Here is a 21,942-nt window from a genome sequence, read left to right on the forward strand (position 1 = left end):
GTTTGACCTTGATAAAATGGGAGCAGGGCATTATTGATTCCGTTAGCTCTGGCAGGATCAAGAACATCCTATCCCTGTCTGAAGGCTCAAATACTTCTGTCTTCCCTGCTGGACCTTTTGCCTCAGAGGCTAGAAACCTTCCTGATTTGGTGGCCAATGACCTGACCATGTAGGTTCTGGTCACAGTCTTTCAAAGCGTTGCAGTCTAGATCATGTTTTGGTGTACGCACTTTTTCCTCTTTTCTTGAGAGCTTTAGTTTCAGCTGATGTAGACTGTCTTCTGGAGCTGGAGATGATGAGAATTTTTCCTAGTTTAGTAAACGCTGCCTCCTTTCTTGCTGTTGTTGCCCATTACATTCTAGTTAACTGTGTTTCTGTGCTTTTTGCATCCCACCTTTTATAGACTTAAGGTGCTTGTCAGAGCATACATTACGTTAACACATTCTGGTGGGTCCTCTCTTTGAATCTCTGGCTCTTATTTCTTCTTGTCTGTGAATACAGTTTCCCTACTTACCTCCAGTCAGAAAGGGGGCAAATTCAGGCTCTTGTGTTTAGCCTCTGCTTTTGCTAACTTATTTCAAGATAATGTTCCTTTAGACACATTCCAGTGCCTTCCAATGCAGTGCTAAAATTATATATTAGAAAATCAATCTGTTGGTATTCTTTCTTGAATGTCATGTTTTTATAGGCCATTTCTGTTACTTCACGGCTTTGGTGTCAGGAGGACTTTCTATGTTTTTAGAAGTCCAGACCTTTTAGAAAATCTGAAGCTGTTCATCTCCGCTGCTGGGTTTGCCTTTTTCCTTGCATTGGCAGTCCTAATGGAGTATTGGCTGTGTGCAGAGCTTTTATGCAACTGTCAAAGAGATGACTTTGACTGTACTAAGAAATGTCTTGGTACAGGATGTATCATGTTACATACCTAGAGTTCCCTTCATATTTTCACCACACCAAGTATGGTGACATCTCTAAAGTATTTAAGATTGAAATAGAGAGGTGCTACAATTCCTGTTCTGAAAGGCTCAAAGCTCTGTTGCGAGAATTCATCTGAGTGTTGTTTTTCATAAGGAAGTCTGCACTTGAGAAAGTGTTGATCAGTCTGAGAGAGTCCAGAGGAGAACAAGAACCACCAAGTATGTAGGAAACAGTTCCTGGAGGAAAAGATTTCTCAGGTTTGCATAGAGAAGACTGAGGATACCATACCATTTTGAAATGTGCTGCTTCAGAAGAAGGGGAATAAACTTTCTGTGTTTTGTGACAGAGAGGACAGGGAGAAAGGGGTTTAAATTACATCAGAGGAGTCTTGCTTGAGAGAGGTTTTAAGAGAAATTTTATATGGAATGTCTCAGGCATCGAGTTGATCCTGCCTTTACATGAGGGAATGGGCTACGTGGCCTAGGCAGAGAGAGGCACCAGGGAAGAGGAAGACTGCACAGCCAGGCTTGCTGTTAGTTTGTGCCCCAGCAAAGACCTGTATGTGGCTGTAAATGCATACAGTACTTGGTGAGCTTGCTAGGCTGGGGCACAGGATGACATGCAGACCTAATTACGAAGAGTTCAGAATTTTGCTTATAACCATTTTTCATAGCATATGTCACAACATACAGCTGATCACAAAGTCGATTTCAGAGCTTCCTTCTCCTGTCTCCCAAGTTGCTGGCCATTCATGAATGGGTTAAACAGAATACCCTTCCAAAATTACTGTTGATATTGTGTTGTTAGGCCAGAGTAATTTCTCTGGACAAGTTTAATGTAGCCCCAGTAGCTGGTCTGGAGCAACTGGGGAAGCAGGAATGAGTGGCCAGGTGGAGGCGATAGTGGGAAGCTCTGTGTGGGCTTTGCATTTGTCGTGCTTTAGAAGTATAATGCATCATCATACCTTGATTGCTTGGCACTGAGCTGCCTCACAACGGTTGACAGGGCAGTGTCGACTACTGCTTCTGGTGTTTAAGCCAGTCTTTTGGCACTATGGGAATAATGACAGAAGCATTTGTAGCTAAGGCTGTTGTAGAAAACTGCTGCCCCTCATCTAAAATGGGTTGAGTTGATGCTCCTGTTCCTTTTCAGGCATCTTTTCATATAATTTTCTTACCTTAAATACAGCATAAATTATCCAACCCAACCAATGTCAGGTAGACAGCTTTCTAAAGATAGTGTGGAATAATTTTGCTTTCATGGTTTGATGAGGATGAGTCAGTATTTGACTAAACTACAGGACAGATTCTGTAGTGAAACGATAAAATGTTTCACACTGTGTTGATCTAATGAGAAGGCTTATAGTCTTTAAAGAGCCTGTGTCTTTTAAACCTCAGACGGCAGGTGTAGTAACAAACTACCAAATTTTCAAATAAACTGCAAAATTCCATGATCTCACTCGTGGTGCTGCAGAACAGCTCTGTGACAGCACTATGCATCCAAACACAGAGCCACCTTTTAGGCTTCGTGAGTAGCAGTTTTTACTCTGAGCACCACTGTAGTCCTGCTCATCAGTGACCAATTGTTAGTTGTTGGTCTGTGTGCTGCGCTCTCCTCCTGCTTCACCACCGCTGAAGGCAAACTGGATAGGAACCAGTATTTATGCTCAGGAGTAGGTTTTCTTGCCAAGCCACTCTTGAGGTTCCCCCCCCCCCCCCCCGCCCCGAGCTTGTATATTCAGCAAGAGAAGCATAAAAATGGTTTTCTTAGCCCAAAATAGGGATACAGTAACTCTTACTAATTAACTTTTTTACGCAGCTGAATTATGTAAATGCACAAGGAACAAAGGTTTTTAAAATTGGTGAAAGTAAGACACAAAAGTTTTATGCTCCTTGTGCATTTGTTTTGTGGAAGGATTGGGAACTGGACAGCTGTTCTCTGGGTTCTGAACCACTGTTGTAGCAGAAAGCTTTGTCATCTTTCTGTGACCAAAATAAGCATTCATTTCTTGATACTGCCTTAATTGTGTTGTTTGCTGGGTCAGTGGTGTTGTTGGACAGATAACGAGTTGTCACTGCCACAGCATAAAGTTCGGGAATCCTTACACAGCTCTGCTTCCTGAGACAGAAATTGCCACCATCTTCCCTCTGTTCCCTTTGCTGACTGTTGCCCCTCTCCTTCTCTACCTGCCTCTGCCCAGATTCTCTGTCACTCCACCCTTTGATCATTGGTCTACTTGTCATGCCTCAGTCCATCTCTCGAGTCTTCTGACCTCGTTCCACCTGGCTTGTGTTGGAGCCTGAGCTGTCTTGTATGGCTGGTGTCATTTTCAGAAACTCTCCATCTAGAAATCAGATTCTGGTCCATGGGCATTTCTTCTTTCAGTTTTGGTGTCTCAGTTGGATGGCCCTTGTATGGGACTCAAATCTATGGTTCTAATCAGAAAAAAGAATATAGAAGTAATGCAGTTTGTTACCTTCAGTTTGTTTTGTCTCTGTGACTCATTGCTACCAGTTAGTTTTGCTTCTGAAAAATACCTTTCCTTTACTAATCAGTAGAGAAGATAGAATCCATCATAAAGATTGGCATCTCCTGAGGTCAGCTCACAGTCAGGCTTCAAGTGTTTATGATTGTCCCTGTTGAGCTGGCATTTACACATCACCAAATACTTTGAATGCTTATAGGGAGGCACAAATCTTATGTCCACTGAAGAAACGAATGGACAAAAAAAAAAAAAAATTCTAATTTTTAACTCTTGTGGCACATTCACTGTTGTTCGTATGCAGCTGCTTCAAAGTGGCCTCAGTCAGCTCTGCTCTGTTGTTTTTACATAAGCTGGAAGAATAATTTCCTGTGAGCAGTTTCCCATCTGTAGCACGTCTCTATGAAAAGCAGTAACGTCTTTGAGCTCCAGTGTTTGAGCATCACCTCGTCTACAGTAACTCAGTCAGTCATGGACAGGCGCTTCTGACTCGTAACACAGCAGCAGAGCTGATTAGTGAGGTAGAGAAGGTGGGACTGGTGATGGGACTCAGCTTAGTGAGGAATTGCCTGTATTTCAGTTCATGCTGTTTACAGATCTTGTAAAAGAGGCAAAATAAAATTTTTGTTCTGATGATTTATTTTTTAGACAGAACAGCAGCAATGACGTTCAAGTGGCTTCAGTGCTTTAAAAAAACCCTCAACCTGGTATCTCATTAAGATCCCACAGTGAACTTACAAACTTGTGAGTTCTTCTAGCAAGTACTGTGTGTAGGGGATTTTCTGAGTGGTTGGACGTGTATCCAAAGACCCACATAGCTGAAATAATTTAAGACATTGCTAATGCGAATTTGGGTGAAGTCTGTAACTTGCCTAAGCTTTCACAGCTTGGCTACCTCGGACTTTTACAGCACTTCAGTATACCATGCTGAGTTACAGCTAGCTTGTAGCCTAGGATTAGACAAGAGATTTGTTCCTGCTCCAAAGGGTGGTATGTTCTTAAGGCTCAGGAATCTAGGTTGCAGTACTGTTTAACTAGATTACAGTACTGTCAGCCAGAATAGCTGTCACTCTTCTATAGCTGGACTGGCCAAAATATCATAGATACTGCTTTTGAGTACAGAATAGAAAAGTTTGTGATAGTTTATTTAAAAAATAAGTTAAAGTCTTTGTGGGTTTTTTTTCTGATCACAAGAATACATACTGTGAGGAGAATCTTAAATGAGCTGAAATATATTTAATTTACTCTTTACATTTGAAGAAAAACTAGAAGCTATGAATTTGATGTTTATTTTTTTGCAGGATGTGTCTGGTACGATTGAAGCAGGAGGGTCGCACAGGCAAATACATGTGTCGCTATATAGTTCACTGTATGTGGGAGGATGTTGAACAGCGTGGTAAGGTGATGGGGGTAAGTCATCTTTGGTGTTGATAATGATGATTTGTATCTTTCAGTGATTTTATAACTTTGCATATCTTAGAATGACTAAGAATCAACCTGTAGCTGCTTGTTTATTTCTTTATTAGCTTAAGCTGGTACATATAACCCTTACTCCTGACCATTCGTTCCTGCAGTTGTACTGTCTGTTGTATTGAGCCACTCACCTCATTTCTGAAATTGCACCATAGCCTGGATGAAGATACTGATTTGTCTGAAAGTAATTAATTTGCCATGTGGTTTGCCATGTGATTGCAGAAGTGGATGCTGCTGTAACAGAATGGGAATTTGTGGGTAGGAATAAGCAGGTGGTAATTTCTGGCTTTTAAGTCTGTAAGTGCGTTTCTCCAGCCTTCTGTTGGTGATAGTCTTCAGAGAAGGCAGTGCAGAAGCAGTGGAAGTAGGAGATAGTTTTCATAACCCCAGTATCACAGTGGTGACAGGAGACTTGATACACTTGAGGATGCCTGTGTTCAAGGAACTTCTATTGGGGGAATAGGGCTGGGGAAGTTTGCCTGTGTTGTAAAAAAAAAAGAAGAGAATTGTTCAGTGATTAAACAGAGGTTCGCCTGTGATTAAAATAAATTAGACTGTTAGAGAAGTGACATTTTTTGTATAGCAATAGTGGCATATTGTCAAGTCTTAGTTGTCAGCAGTATTTGGAGAGGCTGCTAGGGTATTCTTACTGGTGAACAAACAAGGGGAATTAATCAGTGGGTTAGCATTTAGTATGTGATCACATTAGTAATTCAAGAGGCTTCTCTCTGATATTTTGTTTTGTATGTGGCTTTAGAAAGTGTTGATTCTGGTGTAACTTCAGTTATTCCATCAGCAATGGTGGGTTTTTTCCCTAGCTGCTGGGAATTTCATAGCTTTACTGTGTTACAGCTTGCTTTTAAAGACAAGTCATCCTCTTAATTTTAGAATCACAGAATAATAAATCTTAATCTTAGAATCATTTAGGTTGGAGAAGACCTTTAAGATCATAAAGTCCAGCCATAAACCTAACACTGCCAAGTCCACAGCTAAACCATGTCCCTAAGCACCACATCTAGATGCCTTTTAAATGCTTCCAGGGATGGTGACTCAACCACTTCCCTGGACAGCCTGTTCCAGTGCTTGATAACCCTTTCAGTGAAGAAATTTTTCATAATTTTGGGTTAAAAGTAAATTTGGGCATCTTATAATTTCTTGCTACGTTAATGTGCTTATATAAATTCCAGTATGGGAATCTCCTTTTTCCTGGTCAGATGCCATAAGGCAGTCAGTGTGAGTGAGCCTAGACAAATTAGATGATAGTATCAGAGAAAAAGATTGAATGAAGTAGCTTCTGCATTTTTGTCCTTATCCAGTGCCTTACATCAGTGGTTGATTCTACTTTCTGCAGGCACAGGAGACAGCTCAGACCTTTATTCTGGGTGTAAATTTAAGGCTGCTCTTCTTGAAAAGCAAAAAAAAAAACCCCAACAAGAACAAAAACCCCAAACAAAACCCCACAAAAAAACATACACACAAAAAAAACCGCTAACAAAAACAAAACAAACAAAAAAACCACAAAAAAAACCCCAAATAAACACCATTACCTCCCAAAGCCCCCCAGAATCTCTTCAGATATCTCTTGATTCAGTCTCTGCACAGAGAGAGTGCTGCTTTGGAACAAAATTATTTCTCTGTTCCTTTTGACCCTAATTTTGCCTTAAATGAACTAACCTCAAATGCCATCTTGTAGCTGTCCTTGCAGGATTGGAAGCAGCAGCAAACAGCAAAGGGAAGCAAAGCTAGCTGTTTGCTACCCTTACAATTATGCAGAACTCAAAAGTATAGCATGGTGTAAGTTAGACCTGTATTGAGATCTTTTTTTCAGTGAACTTTAAGAGGATAAAAAACCCCAGTGTTTATAGTCGGTTCTTTGTAAAGGGAAACATGGGGTTTCCATTTCTGCAAACTAAATTATTCCCGGGCTCCCCAAAATTCCCCAGAGTGTAAAAAAACCTCACCAGTGTCCTTATGTTTTTGTCCAGTCTGGAGTCTCAGGTGTTAATACATGCATATTATTATAATGGTATGGTTGCTGTATGATGCAACTGTAAGGAGGTCTTAAGTTGTTTGAATGCCATTCATTCTCTGCCTTAGCAGGTTAGGCATCTTTTCAGTTTGAATTTAAATTTCATAATCTTTGTTTGTAATAATGATCATGCAACGTAATAATGAGTATGCTTAACTTGCAATAATATGATTCCTATAATATACTTTTGACTGTAACCTAGTGTTAACGTAGCTTTTATGTGGCAATAGCTGATGCTTAAATGAAGTATGTACACATTTAAAAGCTTGATCTCGAAAACAGTTACATCTGTGTGTATATTTAACATAGTTTAGCTGCACAGAGGCCCACTGATTTTAATGAGACTCCTTCTGAGAGAACGTGAACTTTTGAGGTAACTGCTAACTAGACTAGGCACTAAGGGTGTGTAAGCAAGCATAGTGAGCTCTCCTAGATTGTAAACTTGGAGATTAGGACTGCTCTCTTCCCCATAGTGTTTGTGAAAGCATAAGGTTTTCATAATGTTTTAGTGATTTTTTTTTTCTTTCATCTTTTAATTATTCCTGATCTTTCAGTCATTATTTTGTCAAGGTGTATGAACTTTATTTAGCGTCTTCTGCTAGTATTTATTGTATGTTAGATGAAAACAATTTCTGCATTGGTGTCTGAAGAGATTAGCTATTCCCTTGTTCCTTATCATTGCTTTATTTTCCTTCCTCGGTGCTAGTGATGCTAGCTTAATGTACCACTTCACGCATGCCCCTGCATGGGCAGTTTCTGTTTATTCCATGCTCTTCACTTACTTCACATAGATGTGATGGAACTCTTTTTCTCACATCTCACCTTTAGCAATTACAAGGAGTCTTAAGAGTTTTAAGTGATAAGTAAAGGGCAGTTACCGTGCTAGGTTCTACTTACTGTCTTGATGTGTTTATCCCTAATAGTTCTTTAAAAAGGAGGCTGAGGTAATGACAAAGGGCTTATGAGCTGATCGAGGAGTATGTGTAACAGCTATTTCCGTCCAATGCTTTCAAATTTCAGAAGCTGAGCCTTTCTCAGAAGCAAGTTAAGTGAACAGAAACTTTCCTGAATACTTTTAGGGCACTAAAGTTATCATCTGCATAGCTCCTAGGAGGCTAGGAATTTTTTCCCCCTGCTTTTTCTCTCATGCAGGGTATCAAAGGTCAATATTTAACTCCAATCGGTACATTCCTGTATTATGGTATAAGTGACAGAGCACGTGTATGAAATTGCTAGTTGGATGCAATTAGTTTAACTTGTTGACAGACAGAGCTGTGGTTCTTCTACTCGTTTCCATATCTAGCAACAATTCCAACACTTAATGCAGAATATGGATACTATATTCCTGAACTGATATTGATGGTTTATTAAAATATGCCATCTGCCTTTGAATATGCAAGTTCATTGAAGCTGAGAGAATGTGAGGCATTTTAACTACTAATTTACATCAGCTCCCAGCTCCAAATGGAGTTTGTATTATTTCAAAACCTGGTTGTTAAAACTGCTGAGATCTAAATCTCAGCTACAAAGTTTTGGGACCTGTTAGCCTGAGCTCCTTCAGCACTCCCTGAATGTCGGCAAGAGTCAGAAACCAAAACTTGACACAGCTGTAAAAACACACAGAGAGCTTGTGGCCTCAGCAAATTCTACTGGTGCAGGCATATTTCAGATATAAATTTTACTCTGCTGTCCCTAGTACTAATGAAGTCAGTTTCTTTTGGTGGGTTTGCAGCCAGGTGTGTCCAGTTCTGTGGCTAACCAGTGCTCTTTACTTAATTTTTCCACTAGTGACATTTCTATCAAACTTTAAAAACAAACAGAAAAATTGGCTTGATGCAATGGCTCAAAGTGTTAATAGTAACATTAGGCTGGGTAAAAGACTTCCTTTCGATCCTACTTTGCCAGAGATCTCCACCTTGTGGCTTGCAGTGAGTAGATTTATACTATGCAAACTGGCAGCTGCCTAATCAGTTTGTAAGGGGAATTCACTCAGTACTAGAAATTGCTGCTATTTGTTTTCCTAACAGAGTTCTTTAGTAACCTGAATATTAACCTTACTGATCTGAGTGTTCTGTTTTAGTAACTGTGTGTATATAAAAGCAGTTGATACAAGTTTTCAGTGTATTTTAATACTCTTAGATGAAGCTGCAGAATTGATCAGAAGGACTTGTAGATGCTGGAGTTCCATGGAATGGGATTTCAGCTGATAAACAGACAATAGATATGAGGTTACAAAAAACCCCACACAAACACCACCCACCCCCACCCAAAAAAAAAAAACCAAACCAACACACCTTGAACAAAACCCAAACAAACAACAAACTGCCACCAAAAAAAATGTACAGCCCTTACCTGCTTTGCTCCAAGAACCCCATACTAGTACTTCTGGGTGCAAATCACATGTTTTCTTACGAAGATCAATCAGGCTTCATTCAGATACCTGTAAATTGTTGTAGGCTCATTTTAGCAGTTAGTCTTGTGCGGTGTGGTGGCGTTCTGCTTCTGAAATGAGTAAGTAGGGTTTTTTCAGTGCAAAACAACGTTTCATAACCATACATGTTCTGAAAGCTGCAAAAGAGATAAGAATAGGGCTTAAGATAAGGAGGGTCTGTCAAGCCCGGTGTGCCAAATGTGTTTTAATTTATCTTAATCTCCCTTTCCTGTTTTCCCACCAGACCACTTAGACCCCTGCCCCCTTTTTTTCCAGGAACACATCTAGGTGTCTTTTGAATTCATTTATTGGCTCTGCTGTGCATAGCACAATACAGTCTTTGTTACACTTTTAGCTAGAGCTGTTTATATACAGTGACCCATAATTTGCTCTCAGTTACGTTGGTGTACATCTGAAGTAATGCCATCAGAATCAATAACGTGGTTCACATCACTGTAACTGAGAGCAGAATTAAGCTCTGTGAACTTGAATGCCATTTTCTGTCTTGATACTATTTTCACAGCGAGAAGACTTCAGATGATTAAAAATGCCATTTTACCTTACAGTAACTACAAAACCTCCTAAACTTGATATAATTTGAGTTTGTTATTTGTATTGTGAAGAACAAAAAGTCTGATGTTTCTAACTAAAGACTCAGAAATCATGGTCACAGTGAGACAAGTAAGATTCTAGAATTGCTTTAGATGAGAGGATAGGGTGTGTAAAATTGGTAGAATTTTTTAAAATGGAGCTTGATCTTTGTGTGAACTACTGCAGTTGATTCACTTGCAGTGGGAGCTACTGTACTCGAATACGCAGGGGGTCCTTTTCAGGCCTGTCTCTCAAATCTGGTGGGAAGTGGTGGACTCAGTTTGGGATGCACAGAACAGAAGCTGCATTACCATGGGAGAACAGGATGTGAGCTGGGGCAGAAGGAAATAGTGTGCAGCATTCTGGCAGTGCAGTGGAGTGGGAAGTTGAATGGAGGAAGCGTACTCAAGTGAAATGTAGAGAAGGTAGCGATTTTGTTTGAGGAAACGGATTGGGATATGAGATGGAGGATAGTGTTTAGTATGGTTGAGAAAGGTTTTTGAAAACCTATAAAACTAGAGAGGAAAATACCTAGTTTCAGATGGTCTAGGTATATTTTGAAATGCGTAACTTTCCTAGGACATTTTAAGGACAGAAATGTTACCAGTTTTTAATGACTGTTTAGAAAACATGAGACATGAAATCTTACCAGTTTCTGGTGTTACCTTTTGTAAAAAAAAACAAACAACTTGCTTTTGTTTAAAAAAACAAAAACATAGTGAGATACAAAATTGGTGTGTGTGGGTTTTGTGCTTTTTTTAATAGGATAGGCATTGGATACCATTGGATAATAGGATATCAGGCATTGTATATGTTTTAACTGAACTTAGTGTTGTAAGAATATCACAAAAGAAATAGTTTGTCAACCCTTGATCCTTTCTCAAAGAGCTCAAAAGTTCACAGCAAGTTTTCAGTATTTTGTCACTTCCTAAATGAATAATAGTATCAGGTATTGTTCCAGAGTAAATTTAGTAAATTTGATTCTGGAAATCTTAAATATGCAGAAAACGCATGTGTATAGAATGTTACCTGGAAAATTTCTTGACTGTGGTGAGATCTGGAATAAACAGTATGCAGTGTGATGCAAATTTAGCTTTACCAGGTCATGGAGTTTTGAAATAGGGATCTCTTTCTCGTGTTGTTTTTAATGTAGTTGTTCTAGAACCAGTGTCTGTGGAATGAACGCACGTGGGTGTCTGAAATATAGGCACGTTTGGGGCATGCCAAAGATACCTGGTGTTGAAATCAAGTTATGATATATGCTTGGGTTCTTTTCAACTGGCCTGCCCTGTTTTTCTGTAGAGTCTGGCATAAAAAAATCAATTTAAATTTCCCAGATGTGTTGGATCTGGTTACTGTAAGGTAGTGTCCTTGGTCTGGTTTGTGCCTCCCTCTGGTGCCTGCAAGAAGTACACTGGAAGCTGCTTTGTAGCACCTTTTCTAGAAATACCTTTCTCATTATTCCTCACTTTCTGCACCAGTGGGACTCACATGCCAAAATCGATTTTACCATGCAGTGCTCGTAGGTGTTAAGTGCTGCCCTGTGTTCCTCAGACTCTCCAGAACAGAGTGTAGTTGCCAAAATTCGAACGTTGAGCAATGCAGTTACTGCTCACCACAACTGCATAATTTTTATTTTGATAGCGTAGAGATGATTGAAACAGGAAAATGATCCTTACAGAACCTGCCAGTCTCCAGGCTCAGCAGAATGGGTAACACTATGTTGTCACTGTTGCCTGGCTCCTGCCAGTGCTTTGTGTATCACTTGGGATGCAGTTTGTGATTTGCCTGTGGTCAGTGCAGGGTTAAGTAACACGTTGTTATGTGACTCTTGGACATTTAAAGACCACTACCTCTTCTAAATAAGAATAATCAAATGAACCATTGAGAGGTTCTGTGGTTTTCCCGATATGTTTTGATCTTACTGTTGCTTGTGCTTTTTGCTGCCAGTAGAATATCACTAATATCTTATGCTTCCTCTTCAGGAAGGAATAACTAACTTTTCCTTACGTTTGTGCTGCCTGCCTGTCTTGAAGGACAATACCATAAGTATCAGTTAGGGTTCCGATATGGTGCAGGGGTGCTGCAAGGGTTTGAGGCAGTGCCTTCCCTTCCCCTTGCACAACTTGTTTTTGTGTCTCTGGTAGACTCAACAGCACCCGTGTGCTGTGGCTTTGATTAAAACAGTATGCAGTGGTTGTTGGCTCTCCCAGCTCACAAATTACTACTGCCACCTTCTGCAGTGTCTCTGGCTGTTCCCTTCCTCCTGTATCAGGAGGCCCTGGTGGCAGTTATCAGATGGTGTTTGGTAACTGCTGCTGACAAGGAGAGGTCGGTTGGTTTTCTGTACGCATCTAGCTTCCACTGAATGCTTCCAAATGCTAATTCTGGCTAAACTAAGGAGTGGTTGAAGTGCTTTATTTTGTACAAATTCTGGACTTTTCTTCAGGGGGCACAAATGGCGCATGTGAGGTCTGTTTGGTACTCTTCGTTTCGGAACTCTTCATTAAGCCTTATTTTGGAGAAGGATTAGTAACTTTTATTACTTTGTTTCTGAGAGCAAAATGTGAGTGCAGCTTTACAGACTACAGTGAGTGCTTCCAAGAGGGAGAGGCACAGTATGTGAGAGAAACTCTTTTCTGTTTTCTCTTTGACAGCAATTGCATTCAGGCTAATAGGATCTTCATCAAGCTTGTATCTGTACAACTGTGGTAATTAATCTTACTCTCTCTGTCATGCTAACCAGTTAGAAGAGCATCGTCCTGTTCTCTGGGTTGCCTTCCTTGCTTGTCACTTTTGTTTTGTCAGGTGTGGTGAAAGTTTACTTCCCCATTGGTTGCTGTGCTCTGTGGTGTGCTGACTATTACTGTTTTCATGTATGCCCAATTTTGGCATTTACATAAGCAATTACTTAAGGTCTTAATTCATCGCACCCATTCTGAATGGTTTTTTCCCCCTCCTTGTCCTTGGTCATTTTTCTGTTGCCCTAATGCCTGAACTCACTGGAGCTTGTATCTGATGCCTTTCTCAGGGTATGCACCTGTTTCCACCTTTCCCCCCTCTGTCAGTATGTCACATAGTTATCCCTTCCTACTTCCTATCTTGTAGAGATATTAGTTTATATCTCTACCTTTTTTGTAAATTCTTTTTGTTTCCTTGCAGGACCCCTTTGTATGTGTCAGGCTGGCACCACCACCTCTCTCCCTCCTCTTGTGTTCCTTCATGTTTAACTAATCCTCTTACAACCATTAGTGCCAGTTGTGCCGGCTCTCCATCCGCCGCATGCTGCTTCACTGCTACAATGGGAGTTTCATGTTGCAAAGGCCCACAGTGGGAGCTCAGGATCTGTCCTCTTGTCTGCTTGCTTCAAACCCACCCTTGCAAGTTGAAGCATCTTCATGACTGCTTCTCTCAACTCCAGATTTGTCTTTTCTTCTCCAATTATTTTATTTCTTTTTCTGAACACTTTCTTTCCCATCCTAAATCCTAGTTGTGTATTTGCCATCATCAGCACTTTCCTCCACTAGTATGCTTGTGCCTCATCTCTTTCTCTCTCTGACCTAGATGTCACTCGTGTCTTCCAAAAACTGGTGCAATGATAATCTCCCTGGCTTTTGCACACTGTGGCATTACATCTCCTGACTGTCTCCACTAGGGGTGGGTTTTTTTTTTTTGTTTCAATAGCCTGTAGTATGTACTGCGGAGTGGGTTGTCCATCTGCCAGCACTGGCAGTCTGGATCAGCTTCTCCTGTGGGCAGCTCTATGCCACTTTAATTGTTGAGCTCCTTCGAAGGCCAGTCTTAAATTCTGCTGCAGACATAATGTCTTTATGTTTACAATGCACAGACCACAGTGCCTTGTAGCCTGGCTAGGTAAGTGGGTTGCAAATGTTTGTATTTTCCGGTTCGAACTTTATTTTGTTACTTTGTTTTCTTGACTTCTCTGGCCCATTTTATCCATTGATAAAACTGGCAGCTCTATGAAGCCCTTATTTTTGACTGCTTTTGGTAACAGCTCCCACAGTAGAATAAATGATAATCATCAGCAAGTGCAAATGCAATACATTCAATAATTCCAATGTTTGCTTTCATGCTTGCGTGCTTCTTTGATTTCTTTTGCTACTTTAGCATAAGCAGTGGCATATGATACATTTGTACCTGTCTAGGCAAACTGATGTGTGTGTTGTTTATTTTTTTTTCTATTCTGGTTTGGGAATCTCAGTAGCTTCTTCCTAGTCCCTTTTCTGTCCTCAGTTATTGTGTCTTCCTCTTCTGTTTCTGGTCATACACAGCACTTCTTGTATCTCTGTTGATGTTAACTGGATATTATGCTTCTGTAAGGACTTGAATATTGTTATTTCCATATTCAAAGGGCAGGAAAGAATGCAAAAGGTTAAAAGATTTGACCAACATACAACCGTGTCTGATCTTAGAGATCTCTCTTTGTTGCTAGCAAAGCGTACATCATGTTGATTTTCAAGTTAGTCAGATAGTCTTGGGGCCACAAGAATGACTGCACATGAAAAGTGAGATTCAGCTAGTGGTTTGGAAGTCATGGATGGAAGATGGGTCAGTACAATCTTGGTGTGTGTGAAATGAGCCACAGTGATTGGAATTGATTTTCAGATGGCTTGGGCACGGATTCCATAACTCCAAATATATTTGGTAGGTAACAGAAGGCTGGCAGGCCTGTGAATGACCAGTGCTTCTAGGGGGTGTCACCTGAACTGTATAGTCATTTGACTTGTTCATGCTAAAAAGCACTAGCAATTCCTTCTATTTGTGGTTGCTGTTTGAAGACTTAATTGTTTAGACATGAGGAAATGGCAGAGACCCTGTAATTGATGGAAGTCCATGGCAAAAGCCCCTGAAGACAGAGCTATGTACTGAGGAGCTTGAAAATAATGTTTCATTGAAAGCATCCTAAATTTGCCCATTTGCATTTCCTTTTTTATTATGTACTTGCAAGAGGGAAGATGGCCCCTATGTAAGTTTAATCTGTGTTATTCAGGAAACCATGTAAAGAAATTTTTGGCTTCTTGAAATCCTTGCCCATGTTTTTAGGATCTTCTGGAAGTTTATTCACAGCAGCATGAAGTCTGAATGAAGTACAGAAGTAAGATGGAAAACTCACAGTATCTTACCATGCAGCTTTTTCATGGTTCGCTTTCCTCCTTTGCCTTTTACTTGAGGGCAGAACTAGGGTAGAGAAATAATTTTTGTTCGCTTCTGAAAGGTTACAGTAATAAAGAAACTCTTGTTAACATCAGAGTATATGGCAGGCAGGAGTTTTCACAGTCTGGCATTGTTTATTTTACCAGCAATTTGGAACCTTCTGCACTCTTAAAATATTGGCAAGAAAATATTTAGCTGTTAACTATTCTGTGGCATGTGTGTGTTTGAAGCCCTGGGGAGGAGGAGTGCTTGGGGAAATTGGGTTTTTCTCAGCTTATTATTGAAACCAGAAGGTGCAGAATATTGGTAGAAGGTGAAAGCAATGTGACTTCAAATTAGAATTTTACCCAAATGTAAAACTGGTGGGAGAATGTCAAACAGGTCACGTATAAACAGGGCTGTGCTGGGAAATAGTGGGAAGTCTGATGGAGCAAATGCAAATAAGCCACTCTGCTAGGCACTACAAAAATTAATTTGGAAGTGAGATAGTGAGTATTTGCATTTGTCCTGGCCTCAATCACTGGATAAAGGTTGTAGCAGTACTAGGTGTTAGCATCGAGAATTAGCCTTGCTGATTGCTTACTAATTGCATGAGCTCTTGCAATTGTCACTCAATTTTTAAATGAAATAAACTCTCCACAAAAAAAGTTTAGGAGAGATGTGACTTGCTGTTCCTACCTGATAGAAACTTCTTCTGGTCCCAAATTCTTGGTGGAAGAATGGGGGTTTTAAATTATTTTTTCCCCTAGGAGAAGATCTATTTGGTGTGAGCAGCATCATTCTTGCTCTTATTTCTACATAAAGTGTAGCCTCTTCCCGTGAGGTTACTATGGTAAAGGTAACAATATTTTTTTAATTGCACTAGCATACTCCAGGTGAAATTCCTATCAACAAAGTGACCTGATGACTGGCATCCAGGATCATCTAATGGGCTGTGGCTGTCTTGCTGCAAGTCAGGGCTGGAAGAGGTGCACAGACATAAGAGATAGCAGTCAATATCTGCAAAGATAAGCAAAAAATGAACAAAACTGAACATACTCAGAAGTTACTCTTCTAACGTCAGGTGAAGATCCAGTGTACTATTTCTAGCAATGACCAGAGATATTTGGGGAAAAAGTGTAAGAAACTGAATTGTGTATCGGTATTTCTTCAGTACGTTCTCTTGGCATTAACTAATGAGTAATATGAGTTGCGTGGGGACGATCACATTTAGTATCTACTAACAGAAATCCTCTGTGGATGTGAAGTCCCTTTTTTACCCTTATATATTTTTTGCTCTTTAATGTCCTGTGGCAATGACTTCTGCCATGTAACTGTGTTGCATGAGAAAGTACTTCTATTTTTGAAGCATTATTTGTTCATTTCGTCAGCTTTTCTACATCTTTTTTATAAGAAACAGTGAACAGTAATTTCTTGTTTACTTTCTCAATATCACTCATGATCCTACTTCTCCATCATCTTCCTCCTCATTTCTTCCTGAATATAACTAGTGTTTTCTCATGTGTCTAACCACCTTAGTCTTTTCTGTGTGTCTTCTAGTTTTTAGATTTGTTCTGAGATTAAAAGGTAATAAATATGTGCATCATTTTATATGTGGGCACACTATGGCTTTATGGCCGAATAGGGTTCCTCTTTTGTTCTGTATTCCTTTCATAAGTCCTCACATTTATTTGTCTTTTTCTTCAATATTGAATTGCTGAGCTGGATTTTTTTTGAGATTTATCCACAAAATCTCTTTATTTCTGGAATTGTAGCTGCTAAATGTATACACATGGTTATATAAACTTTATGTGGTTTGTTGTTTGGTTCTTTTAAACACCTACTACTAGTTCCTTTATCAGCACTGCATGTTACTGGTCATTCTCTGTGATTGTTGTTTCCATTTATTATTGTATTTTCTACTAATTTGTACTTACCTGGTTCTGCTGAAATACTTTTCAATATGGATGCCACCTTTCATGGCTCTGCAGTCCTGTTAAATGTTATTTTGTTTAGTACTTCATGATCCCAGGGATTTTGTTGCTTTTGACTTCTATTAAGTTATCTTAAGTCTTTTTCTACGGGCAGATCGTATCACACGGAGTATGATGGACTCTCAGAATCCTGAGTGCTGCAAGGAGGTGGTGGAGCAGTCTGTATTCACTGTCTCATCCAGTGGAAAAACTCGGCCACCAGATGAAACTAGTAGAAGCTAGTTTCAGAAGAAACAAACAGGAGGTGGTGGTTCTCCTTATGGGTAGTAGACCAGCGTACTTCTTGCTGGAGCGTGCTGTGGGTGCAGAAAGTTTACCAGACAAGTTGCTTGACATAGAGACCTGTTGAAGGTTGCCATATAAACAAACATCAAGGACTGAGAACTGGCCTGAGCTGAAGTTGGTTGGGAGAGTACTTGGAGGAAGCATATATGAGATTTGTAGCCTTTTTACTTTTCTCAGTGTATCTCACTACTGTTAAGGCAAGACATGCCGTTAAGTGGGCTCTTGGTCACATCCAGTGCAGTGTTTCTTGTGTCTTACACCCTCTGACAGTTACTGAGGTCTGGCTCAGTAAAGAGATTGAGTTTTACATGACCTAAGTGCTAATGGTGAATATCTACTTTATTTGCCTTTACTGCTGTCTTCTCCCAGTGTTTCTTTTGAACTTGGTTATGTAACTTCCTTTCCATTTATCAGACTGAATTCTTGATCCTGGTTTTGGTATGTTCAGAAACATGTTCATGATCAGTTTTGGGCAAGTAATCTTTTAAAAGAGGCATTACAGGAAAAACCTTCTACAGCCGCTCACCCTCACAGAAAATCAGCAACTCGACAGAGCCCAGGGATTTGACCTCTTTTCCCTGACCCCTCTTTTGGGAGGTTGTCAATGAGCTCTGCCAGCCACAAACTACAGAGAAAAAGGAATTTGGGACAAGCCACAGTACAATCCTGACTGTATTAAATATATGGGGATCTGCTCTGCATCTTCAGCTGTTACAATGGCAGAATTTTTGAATTGATAGACTGCAAGACAGAAACATATACCTCATTTTCTTGATAGGAGACAGCTAGGGGTGACCTTCTATTTTCGTTGAAATATGTAAATAATGTCTTGAAATAAACATGCTCTAAGGAGTGTTATTGATGACTATGCAATTGTTACAAAGGTAGCAGAGCATGCAAAAGTCTTTTAACATTAACATGTTTTCATAGATTGAAGATTTTGGCAGGAACTGGTTCTGATGAAGTCTGGCATTCAGCTTTTGTCCAGGTTACTACAGTGTCGAAGTAGCTTGTCAGTGAACATTGAAGAAGGCTTTAAAGACCGTTCTGTGAATCTCTTTATCTACTGAGGCGGGTTACAAAATTACTTAATTTTAATTAGAAAATTAGAGAATTTATCAAAAAAGTTAGTATTTTAAGCTATATGGGAACTCACAGCTGTAGCTAATTATAAGCCAGTAAGCTTGTTTGTAGAGAAAGTAACAGTGATTAATAAAAGACTCAAAAAATCAAGATTGGAAAAATAATTTCTGCAATATCTTTGTCATTTCGCAACTATGTGAGATTGCCTGAAGGAACTGGCCTTTTTGGCTACTTGCTACAGAGATATTTTTAATCTGTTTTATTAATTTAATCATTTTGATCCTAGCTACAGTCTCAGTCATTTTCAAAATTACTGTCCTACGAGTAATAGTTATGTTATTGGAGGAAATAAGAGCCGTTTGCAGGTTTTCCCATTTAATGCCATGTGTGTTTATTAAAAGGGCAGCAAACACTTAAAAAGCTCATATATAACTATATGCAGTTGTAATATATGGTTTACATTAGTTACAAATAATATATAGGTCATTCTTTCCAAACGCAGCTTGGGAGAAAGTGCATAAAAAAGCCTAAATATTTGAGGAGTGACAGTTTTTATCATGAAAGATTTGTGCTGTTATCTCCTTCAGGACCTTCTGTCAATATTGAATGCTCCAGTAATCAATGGGAGTTGACTGATGTTTATAGCAGTGTGGCTAACAGAAGTCCCCAGAGTAGACTCGGTACAAAAGAGTCTACAGCTCTAGAGTAGGCTGTACAACAAAAGTCTGTGCGTACCTGTGTAACTTGTTTTGCACAAGAGATGGATTAATTTTTACTGTATCAATATAAAACATTACTTTGCTATTACAACTTTGACCACTCCAGGAGTGTGCTGATGATGTAGTATATCCGTGCACCTAGTGTAAACATTGCCTTAAAGAGCCTAATCTTAGTTTGAAAAAATGACTGTGCTGACACATCTACTGTGTACAGGTACAGGACCTAATACATTGTACAGAAGAGGCTTTTTATTCTAGCAGGAATGGTAGAACGATGGGCTGGAAACTTAAGCCAGAAAATTAAAATATGAAATGAGATACACATGTTCAACTGTGAGGGTGATATGCTTTAGCCAAACACAACTTACTGAGCTTAATACAGAGGGAACTCAGTGAAATGTAATGGTCTGTGATACGCAGAGGGTCAGGTTCTATGATCTAATCATTTCTTCTGGCTGAAATCTCTTCATAAAAAAATCTAGCTCAACCATAACTTATGGCCTAAAGAGAGGAATTGCTGCATGAAATTCAATGACTAGTGCTTGTACAAGGTGCGGTTAGAAGCGTCCTTTCTGGCTTTATAGTCTATGGATGGATTAATGTGTTAAAGTAGCTTAAGGGTGCAACACGTGCTGGCAAAAGCTGTAGCAGAAAGAGACTCCTGTTAAAGTGCTCTCAAATAGTGCAGCCCGTGGACATCACAGCTGTGTCTACTCTAGCCTTTAGTGTGGCCTGACAGGGACACACATGTGGAGTTAAACAGTTGATGATCCAGCATCCCTGCTTTGCAGGGGTGATCTTTACACTGTGCTGGTTCTAGCCCGACCCTGTAGGCTGAATGCTTCATAGCAGGTAGGGAGCATGTTAGAGCACATTTTCCAGTTTGTGCGCACTGACACTTCTCTGCAGTGTCAGCCAAAGCATGACAAAGTGGAGATGAGGAGGAGATTCTATGAAAGAATGTTCTCGGTCCAACAAAGGACATTAATATGGACTAATCCTATAGCAGCTTTTGCTTTAAAAGCTGTGCCCATACGTAAGATACTTTCGTACATATTGAGCATACACAGTAAAGCAGTGTGCTCTTACTTTCCTAGGAATTATGTTAGAATTCAAAACCTTACATGAGACTTGATATTACAAATTGTCTGATACAGCAGTAAGCCTCACCAGGTGGCTGTTGAATTATGTATATTGAAGTCCTCGAGACTGAAGATTAGGTTTCTTACTGCAATATAGTAACACAAATGCAGTAGTTGTATGCTGTAGTTGTCTTGCAGGCAGAGCGTTGGGGTCATGGAGTCTTTCAATGAAAAATTGTGACATTTAGCAGGAAGATACATTAGCTCTACATTTCCTTTTTTTAAAGGTTTTGTAAATGTGAGAGATGTACCAAAACTGTATTCCTTGTTTTGAACTAAGATAGCTGTGTGTGTCAATTGAGGCAATGGTTTTTAAATTTATTCTGGTGACAGCTCTGCAGTGGGTTGTTCCAAAAAAGGCAAAGGGGCCAAGTCCCTAGAAGAGCTCCAGATGTTACTGATTTTTTCCTTGTTATTAATAATTGCTCACTTGGAATTGTCTAGCAGTTTTTCTTCATAATAACAAAGTGTGGAAGAGTCAGCAGAATCATGACCAGCCAGATCATGAAACTTGCCAGTGGTGAGAACATGTACAAGTTTAAAAAGAGGAAGCATTTCCAACAAATGCTGATTTACTCATTTTTCTTGTTTTATAAAGAAGGAATTTTTTCCCTACAGTGTTTGTACTTAACCAGTGTCGGTTGTATTCTTCAGAAACTGCAATATTCTTTTAAATGTAATTTTATTGCCTAAGATACAGCTCCATCCCCAAAGTCATATTTTATGTTTTAAACTGTTTGTCTTTTAAGATGTATTTATTGCCGTGTTTGTTTAACTTGGTTATCTCCTTCATCAATCTATTTCTTGCTAACTTAAAGCTGCTGCTCTTTGTTTTTAGTATAGAAAGCTGCTTCCCTAGGGACGTATAGTCCAGGACTTGTCTCTGTAATGGGACTATTTGTTTTCTTTGCCCCTTGCAGTTGCCTGCTGTAACATTTGTAGTATGTGTTAAGTAATCCTTGAGGTAACATTTTTATTATGTCATAAAAAGTGCGTGGCAAATATATAATAACTCATGGAATTTGTTTGTTTAAAATGGAAGGATAATTTATTGAGTGTGTTACATGAGACCTGCTCCCCCTTATTAGAGCTGTAGAAGTGCAGCTTATTTAGAAGTACGTTCTATTGAGAAAAACCACGATCTCTGACATGCATAGAAAGTTTGAGCATGGTTGGGTAGAAATGACATCATAGTTTATGTACTCAGTAAAAATTTAATTAAGTCATTACAGAAGTTGCAGTCATCATTTAACCCTCTGATTTCTTATGTTTAGTTCTTTTTTTAAACATTCAGTAATAACCAGTCTCCAAATCTTGATAGCCTATAAAATATCTGCATGAATTTTAATAGTTTATATTAATGGAAAAATATGAGTAACTGACATAAAAGGAATTTTCCTTGTATTTGCACTATATGCATTTCTATAAAAATCAACAGATGAAAAAAGATAGTGGTTTAATGGAAGACTGTTTGAACTGGGGATTCACTAGTGTGGCAAAAACTAATTAACAGCTTGATAGAAAAGCTGTTGCATAATTGCCAAGGTGAGTACTCTTAAGGATAGTAAGAAAGTATTTAGGACGTGGTTCACACTGTCGTGTGATAAGCTGTATGTCAAAGACAGCAGTGCGTATTCCGTAGTA

At 39.5% G+C, this 21,942-nt stretch overlaps 1 protein-coding gene across 2 annotated transcripts in view; it reads left to right on the forward strand.

Annotated features, from left to right (window-relative positions):
- LOC130156094 (ubiquinol-cytochrome-c reductase complex assembly factor 1) overlaps window positions 1-21,942 on the forward strand; it is a 46,816-nt gene that overhangs the window by 18,175 nt on the left and 6,699 nt on the right. For both annotated transcript variants that reach the window (XM_056354284.1, XM_056354285.1), the window contains one exon: window positions 4,699-4,807. In XM_056354284.1, coding sequence (XP_056210259.1) covers window positions 4,699-4,807 — 109 coding nt within the window. The remainder of the gene's footprint in view (window positions 1-4,698; window positions 4,808-21,942) is intronic.

The sequence above is a fragment of the Falco biarmicus genome, chromosome 10, assembly GCF_023638135.1.
Source record: "Falco biarmicus isolate bFalBia1 chromosome 10, bFalBia1.pri, whole genome shotgun sequence".
NCBI lineage: Eukaryota > Metazoa > Chordata > Aves > Falconiformes > Falconidae > Falco > Falco biarmicus.